Source organism: Lactuca sativa, chromosome 4, assembly GCF_002870075.4.
Source record: "Lactuca sativa cultivar Salinas chromosome 4, Lsat_Salinas_v11, whole genome shotgun sequence".
Taxonomy (NCBI): domain Eukaryota; kingdom Viridiplantae; phylum Streptophyta; class Magnoliopsida; order Asterales; family Asteraceae; genus Lactuca; species Lactuca sativa.
Window position 1 is genome coordinate 55,877,546 of NC_056626.2, and position 9,241 is coordinate 55,886,786.

The 9,241-nt window shown below is 36.1% G+C and overlaps 1 protein-coding gene across 1 annotated transcript; it reads right to left on the minus strand.

Annotated features, from left to right (window-relative positions):
- Positions 1–202: 202 nt before the first annotated feature.
- Positions 203–1,994, minus strand: LOC111878476 (membrane-associated 30 kDa protein, chloroplastic-like). Its single transcript, XM_042901600.2, has 8 exons — positions 1,901–1,994; positions 1,282–1,373; positions 1,111–1,185; positions 950–1,020; positions 788–870; positions 646–713; positions 387–570; positions 203–285 (listed from the first exon to the last, which is right to left on the minus strand). The coding sequence occupies exons 1-7, from the start codon at positions 1,992–1,994 to the stop codon at positions 406–408; spliced, it is 648 nt and encodes a 215-aa protein (XP_042757534.1). The 3' UTR covers positions 203–285; positions 387–405.
- Between the last annotated feature and the right edge of the window lie 7,247 nt (positions 1,995–9,241).

Sequence of the window (9,241 nt, forward strand, 5' to 3'; positions counted from 1 at the left end):
ATTATGAAATAAATAATGATACTTTTGATGAGTTCCAAGATCCAACTTTTTAGTCAAAGTAAATGTAATATAAGTTGAAAACATAGTAAATCAGAAAATTTTACAGTATTCTGCAACCAATACAATTTTTTTTTTATTTTTTTTTTAAATTTAAATAGAAATAATAATGCTATTACCCTATAATAGAAAAAAGATAGTAGTACCCTGCTTCTTCCAGCAGCAAATGTGGCTCCAGTTTCCTCATTTTTTGGTCTCTTGGCTATTGGCAAAGCAGGAGGTACCCATCTAGACAATCAAAAAGTATACAATTTAGTCTCATTTCAATTTAGTTATATTATATATGTAGATTAGGCTTTAGGGTGAATAATAATATTTTCATTTTTTACCTTTTCAACCAACGAATCTTTATACTCCACAATAAAGGGATTTCGCATTTTCGATATAAGCTCCATCTACAAATAGAGATTGTAGATTAGTTTGGACATTTTGAAAGTAAAAGACTTTTCCAGATAGCTCATTTTTTAAGCTTGCAAGATCATCATCAACTGATGAGCTCTCTAGCATTGCAAACTGCAAAAGGGTAAATCCGTAAATTCAGAAAGAACGACTTAATCCAATAAGCTATATTATAGAGAAAAAGAAAACATACCTTCCTTCAAGATCATCAGTAGTTAGCTGATTAAGAGCTTCTGCCTGAGACTCCATGGTCATAACTAACATCAAAGAAAAAAAAATTAAAAGGGCATTCATGTCTTTTGTTTTGTTTTAAGATAGAAAGAAATGGAACCTTTTTCTTCCATCTTCTCAAATGCTGAAAGAGCACTGCTTGTATTTACATTCCCCAACATTTCACTTACTTTTGTTGCAGTTCTATACAAAAAAAATACATTAACTGCAACAAGTTATAGCAAAATCTCAATGTTATTTAAAAAAAAACAAACAAACTAACTTTGCAGATTGTGCACGTGCTTTGAGAGTATCTTTCTTTGACTTAGCCTCTTGTATCTTGCTTTCTAGAATCTGTTAAGAGAAATGTATTATTACACATTTGGAAATAAGCAAAAATTTCAGATGTTGGAAACAATATTTAAAAAGAGGTGAAAAATATACCCGAGTGTTATTCACAAGATTATCCATAACACCTTTCTGTTGATCAAGTTGAGTCCTCAAAGAAGCTGCATTCTCCTGTAAAACAATACAATACAATCATATATTTTTATATAAAAGTATCAAAAATCATTATGAGTGATTTATAGATCTAAAAAAAAAATGAAGTCTTACAGCATAAGATTTACGCCTCTTTAAAGCTTCACGTGCAAGATCTTCATCTCCCTTACTAAGAGCAAGTTGTGGCTCATCTTTTGGTCTCTTGGCTATTGGCAAAGCAGGAGGTACCCATTTAGACAATCAAAAACAATTCGAATTCAGATTTAAGAAGATTAAACTAACCCACTGATCTTTTTCTTCATTTACAGGCTTAATCAAGTTTTTCCAATCAGGGAAGACTTTTTTCTTTCAGTTGGTTATTCAGAGATTGATACTTCTTCCATATCCTTGAGCTGAATTGATGAAAGAGGAAGAACCATGAATATGCAAAAAGAATAATAATATGAAAATCCACATATGGAAAACAACAATTGTAATTTATGCATACCGAGATGCTTGGCGAAGTGTAACTGAATCACAGAAACCCTGTAGGACTGTGGCTAGAGCTAGTTCATTTTCATCATCACCTCTAGTCCTAGCATTGGTCTTCTGAGTTTTAGTGAATACAAGCTTTTCAAATGATTTGAAGCTGGTCCCAAATTAACTCCAGTCTCCTGAAACAACATAAAAATGCAACTGCATATTAGCTGCCAACTCTAGTATAATTATATAATTTTATCAATTGTTACTTTACCACCTTCACGTGCATTATATACAAGATTTCCAGATTCGGTGAGTTTTGAAGCAAACAAAGAGCAACATGAAGCTGTTCTAAAGTGAAATCCCATCCTTATCCAAAACCCTAACAATAGACAATCTAGAGTTGAGAAGATAATAAAAAATTTGTGTTAAAATTAGATTCAAAATCGATTTTATTTTATAGAAGAAACAGCTTAACAAATCAATTTAAAATAACAAATCAATTTAGAGAAGAAAGAAAAGGTGTTCAACGATGGATAAGAGAAGCTTACATGTTGAGGAAGGCAATGAATTGGTGGATCTAACAGAGGAATTCCATGGAGTAGTGGAGGAAATGACTGAAGTAGCTAACCTAGATAACCTTTATGATTTGTGGGTGTCGAATGGTATTAGGGCACAAGGGGTAAGGACGTCAAAAAGAATCATTCATATTTCAGTTACCTGCAAAAGAGACAAATATAGATGGAGGAGTCAAAATTAGAATGAAAAAAGAAACCTGAAACATCCAGATGAGGTGCGGAGAATGAGTAAAGAAACCTGAACATTTGTGATGTGTGGGTCTCTTTTGCTATGTTCTTCGTCGGGATGGCAGAGATGCAGACAACAAAGGACGATCAATTTCAGGTTGAGCTTCAAACCAAACCCTTAAACTGCCAAATCCGATCGATTACCACAAATGAAAATGTAACTTGTAGGCGTTAGAGATACACACAAGCAGGTGATGGTTAGGGTCGAAGTAGAAACGGCAGGAGTGACGACTTGGCCAACAAGACGGGTTGAGATAGCGATTTCCAGAACTGCTCAGCATCTGGTCAAGAAACAAAAAGACTCCTCAACACCGTTTAGGGTTTTTATGTGTGTGTGTGTGAGAGAGAGAGAGAGGCGATGGAGAAGTGACGAAAGAGATTGGGAGAAACGACGGCAACCGTGGACCGTCGGTGGGAGACTGGAGATCACCGCATCTTTGGTGGAGACGATGACAATAGTTTTGATGGCGGCTGTGTTTAGGAAATTAGGGTAAGGTCTAGTGTAGTGTATGCGGTGTATGTAATACGTATACGATAATAGATCCGTGTAGTGTAATAGGTATAAGATTGGTTATATGTTTATGCTTAAAATCATTGTATATGAGGTAATATATGTTGTACCTCTTAATTTTCAAGAAGTGGGCAATATCTTTAATAATATAGTAAAGATATATATATATATATATATATATATATATATATATATATATATATATATATATATATATATATATATATATATATAATAGATGCATTTATGCTTAGACCAAAATTACTTGAAATCTGCTCTTTTTACTAATGTCACTCAAATATCTTAATAATAATGTAACGTCCTAAATTTCAAACCAACTACTAAGTAAAAATTTCAATTTTAATTAACTAAAATCATTCATTCCATTTCATCAAAGTTCATCATAGTATCAAAAGTACTTTCAACCCAAGTGAATGTCATTAGCCAAATCATAGTCTTACAATCGCCTATGCAACGACCTATTTCAGCCAACGAGTCTGTTTCAACCCAAGTGAATGCTACGTGTCAAATTGTATTTTGCAACACCCCTGCAAATGCCATGGGCCAAACCATGGTCTTTCATACATGCATACCAACAAAAGTCACAAAGAAAAAAAAACATAAATGACACCTATTGTCCTATATAGTATAGTGAGAAGAATCCATTAACTACTCAATAGAAGCTCAACAGCTACCTCAACAACAAAACAGCTAACCCAAGCTACCTAATGTCAAACCGAGACATTCCTTAGTCAAATACTCAGTTATACTAAAGTTTGACCACAATTTAAACCAATCAAAAGTCATCAGTCAAAGTCAACGGTTGACCTACCACACCTTGGCTAACCTCCTGACCGCACCGTGGCAACAAGGCAAAAAAATAAACGCGTCTGAAACCCATCACCACGTTGTGGTGAACGTCCAAAAAGAGCTTAAAGGATTAAGTACTTACCCTTTAATCTTTAAAGATCAAAAGCTCATATTTGATTCGTCTAAAGGTCATAATGGGTAAAGTTTCAAACTTTATCCATTAGGACATTACAATAAGCCAAGATCTAAAACCCTAAGTCCAAAAATGTCCCAAAACTCACTTCTCTTCAAGTATGGAGTAAAGAGAGCTCACGCATGCTCTCTAAACTCAACCATAAGGTCAGATCTAAAGTCCATTATGAATCTAAGATCATGGAGCTCTCCAAAATCCCTTGATAAAACCATTAAAGGGACCAAAACACCAAAACATGGACTAAAACACCATTAACTCATAGATCCATAGATGAAATGTAATCAATCAAGGATCTTTGCAAATTACAAAGGTCCATAAAGTAGATGAAGGTTGAGATCTCCTGATGCAAAGCTCGAAAACCAAGTCTTTCAAGAACACGTCACCCAAAAGCCATAAAAACTCAAGAACATAGATGAAAGGAAAGATGATTAGCTCAAACTATGAAGAGGGATGCTAGGGTTGCTCATAAGGATCTATGGATGTGATTGAGGTTGAGAAAATTCCATAAAACATGAAACCATTCCTTTAAATATGATGAAACCCCTAAATTCTTGGGCTTGAGCTGCACATCCACCACTCTATGGTCATATGCTTACCACACCGTGGTTACGGGCTTTTGCCTATTCCTTTCTAACTTTAAACAACCATAATTTCCTTGTTTCAAATCCGTTTTTGGTGATCTTTATATGCATGTGAAGGTATTAACAAGCCTCACAATCATATCCAATTGATTTTGACTTAAAACATACTAAGCTAAACGAGACGTGTATTTTATGCACCTATTTTGCATGTCTATTTCTATGCATTTTACTTCACAATTCTTGCATTTAGTTAATTATGTGGGCAACTTTCATGTTTTATTTGAAATGCTTGGTATTTCACTATTTTTGATTAATTTTTTAGACATTATGGAGCTTGGAGCATTGGAACTATGGATTAGCGCTTGGAGCTTAGAGCATGAAGGAAAGGTGGATCGGTCATGTCATGGAAGAAAGAATGAAAACAAAACCCCCTTTGTGACCAAAGTACGTTGCACAAAGAGGTATAAACTTTTACCCGTGTCTCTGTGGCTCGACCCTACTTCCTTTGTATTACTTTTTAGTGCATTAAAGCAGTGTATTTAGAGTATATTGTACCCATATTATTGATTGGGTTTGACACACTTAACAAATTGGTTCCGTTGTCTGGGACATGGTGTTACTAATTATGTATGACAAGATCTTTTCACACAGGTACCCTATTACTAGGTGATACTGAGATAGAGAAGACTGCAAAGAGGTTACGGAAGCAAGCAACGCTTTGTAAGAGGCAACTAGGTTTCGGGACTTCTTCATCATCCACCCCTCTGGTCATCAACATTTGGGAGGACATACCCCTATCAAGTGTGTCCAAAACCAAAGCAGAAATCCTATCACTCTCACCACAACCATCATCATCCAAAAACACCACTCCACCTTCCTTACCTACTTATAGCATCCCTGACTTCACATCCACAGAAACCTCAATTCCCTACTTCTACCATGGGAGACCAAGGAGGAAACGGAGGTAATAACAAAACAACAACCATGATCCACAAAACCCATCCGAGCAAACCCTTTGCCAATGGGGCAAGAGGTTACTCAACAACCTCTTTGCATCACCTACTCATCAGCCACAAACCTTGAACTAAAATTCAGCCTCATCCACTTACTCCCAACATTTAGAAGCCTAGAAAATGAAGATCCCCATAAGTTCCTCACCGAATTCCATGTTGTGTGTGTTGGAATGAAACCACACAATGTCACGCAGGATCAAATCAATCTTAGGGCATTCCCCTTTGTTGTGCAAGATGGAGCTAAAGACTGGCTTTATTATCTCCCACCGGGGACATTCAACACATAGGTATACGTTGCATGCCTCTTCTTAGACAAATACTTCCTAGAAATGAAATCCTTAGCCCTAAGAAGATACATAATTTAGATCAAACAACACAAGAGAGAAGGCTTGTATACATATTGGGAGAGATTCAAAAAGCTTTGTACTCGTTACCCAAAGCATGGTATTATTGAGTATCAAATCCTTCAATACTTCATTGAAGGCATGAATCCATGGGAAAGAATACTTCTTAATGCTTCAAGTAGAGGATCTTTGACCGATAAGACCCTCACCGAGATTCACGATCTTATCAAGAACATGGCAGAAGATTCAAAACATACAATCCAAGATCAAGATTGGTACATGGATGCACTCCGAGGTGTCAAATAGGTTCACACTCCTCAAACTGAAGCCCGATTATCCGAGCTTATGAAGATGGTAATGATGCTTGCTAAAGAAAAAGGTGTGCAACCCACATCATGCCCTTGCAGAATATGCACCCAAGTTGGGCAACCAACCGACATGTGCCCTCAATTACAAGAAGAAGCAAATGTTATGGGTGGCTATTCTGGGAACAATCAAAGAGCTTATGATCAGCCCCGAGGCAATCAAGGATGATAATTGTCTTCGTAATAATTTCCTGTATTGCCTGTATACACTTGTTGTATCTATGACTCTTGTTGTTATGATTATGTGTTAGTTGTAGGGGTGAAATAGACTCGATACTGGTTGAAAGAGACCGAAGGGGTTGAAATATACCCAATACCGATTGAAAGAGACCTAAGGGGTTGAAATAGACCCAATACCGGTTGAAAGAGACTGAAGGGGTTGAATAGACCCAATTATGCTTGATTGTTATGTATATATGATATGAGGTATTTTGGGGAACTTATTAAGCTTTGTGCTTACGGTTTTCAATTTGTGTTTCAGGTACTTCCAGCTCGAAAGGGAAGGGCCCGACTTGATCGCACCGTATCCGCCCGTGTTTTTCCGTATTATGTGATTTTGGGATTTGTACACTGATATTATTTTCATTATAATACACTTTTGGTTGTTTTGACATGACTATTGGATGTTTGAAATGAAAATTTTTATTTGGAAATTTTGGGATGTTACAGTTTAGGAAAATGTATTTGTGGAATCATAGTCTTGAATACATAAATGAGAAAATGCAATACCAAATATCCAATTGGATCGAATTTTGTATGTCATTTGACCTCGAGTCTTATGATACATGTAAATCTTGTTTATCAAGATAGATGATGAATACGTCACTAGGTGATGAGAATATATGTTGGAATTAGTTTGCACTAATGGACCATTTAGATTAACCATGATACAATGGTAAGACCAACTTCTATGAACATGAATCTGGAACCTTTCAGCTGTTCAAATCTCTCATAAAGCAAAGATAAGAATAAACTGGGTAATGAGGATGAGATAGGATAGTGAGCATCTGAGTTCAAACTTTATCGATCATCTAAGTAATTGTGAAATAGTTTCACGACCCATCTCCACTCAGAACACTGCCGCTACGAGTGTTAGATGGATAGAGCAACAAATCATTCATTGATTTTGTACTAAATGAGTCACATTATGCTTGCTAACAATTCGTGGATTATACCATGAATAATGTTACGAGAAGCCCTTTGGTCTTGTACTAACTAAGTGGGTTCATGAAACAATCTATGATATGTGAAGTGGGATTCACTCCTCTCTACCACATATGGAAGTCTACGATTATGAGGCTTACACTCGTCTTGAAGCGCTTTACAATTTAGAACTTAGAATATAGATGTGTTATCTCGTTGGAGAACCCATCAAGCATTTTGGATATTTGTTTAACAAACCTTCTAAGAACAAAGTGTATGTTACTTGAAGGGTAGTCTTCCAAGAAAAGGGAGTTGATATTCAAAAGGGCTTGTGAAATCCATACTGATCTTGATAAGATTCAAGAGTCAACTAACAAAGAACGGACCTAGCATTCAATTCGGGATTGAAATAGCTATTGAGGAAACTGACATATTTCTGCTTTTCTCTTATAGGTCCGATAGAGGACATCATACACCTAGTTATATAAGTGTTTATATAAGTGAGTTATATGAGTCAATGGTAGATAACAATCAGAGTTACCAGCTATTAGAAGCTATTGTAGGCCCTAAAGGATACAAAATTAAAGGAAGACATGGAAAGCGAGATTCAGTCCACATATGTTGAAACTTGGAAGATCAAGCACTTGGCCTTAACCATTAGGAATAAGTGGATCTTCAAGAAGAGACACTCATTGTCACACCCCGAAACCGATGGCGGAAACGTTCCGGGGCGGAGGACGTCATGTATAACATCACAACCAATGAATAACAGCAATCATAGCAACACAACCATTACAGTGAATACTTTAGTGAAAACGTTTACATTTGTTTGAAATTTAGTTTGAATTACATCCAATAGTTTTGCATAGTAAAAACTTAAAAACTCTTAATGCTTCAGTTCCTTGAAAATCCAGCAAGTACCTGTCTACTGATTTCCTGAGAATACAAGCAGTTTGAAAAATATCAACATGAAGCTGGTGAGTTCATAAGCAGTAATTTGTAATGAAAACTTGTTGATGAACGAGCCAAAATGTTTGTGTAATCTCCAGAAAATCCGATATTTACTTTAGTGAAAAACGTAGCGTTATTGATTTCATATACAACCATGAATGTTCGTTTCTGAAAAACCGTAGTGATATGCGAAAATACTACCTCATGTGACTAGCTAAACCTAATCATGAAGCATAAGTATTTAATATGTAAAACCGTAGCATAAATGATTCGGTTTTGAAGACCCTGGCTTGGCCAGTATGCATAGTGTGTTTAGTTCTATTTGGTATAAATAAAACTACTGAAGAAAGTCGGGTTGGTAAACTAAAGGTGATTTATACATAATGTGAGTCGTATAACCATGCTTGATATGACTAGTGACCTTTCCAACGTTCTTCAGGCGTTGAGTGAAATGACATTTGTACATCTCAGGCGTGCCTGCTTAATTGTAGCTAGCAGTCCAGATATAGGATTGTCAGTCCCGAATAGATCTATTCACAAATCTCACGCTCTCCCTCCAGGAGACTCTGGTTATACAGTGGTAGGATTTATCCCTGTACACCTAAGGGTACAGTAGTGAAGTAGCGCCTCACAGTATTGTACAATCTAGTTTACATGTAATGTAGTAGCGTTCTACCGTAATGAAAAATTCGTATGTATAACGTATATAGTGATAATTACAGTTATGAAAATCATGATGAAGCAGTGATGTAAACTGTAAACGTTTTCTGTTCCAGTGCATATCTTTAGTAGTGAAAGTTTCTATGCTTGATAAGTTTTAGAGAAATCCCAAACTATACCGATTATAGTTTGCAAGTATAACGCAGCGAAAAGCGTGTCCGGAAAAACTATGCAATTT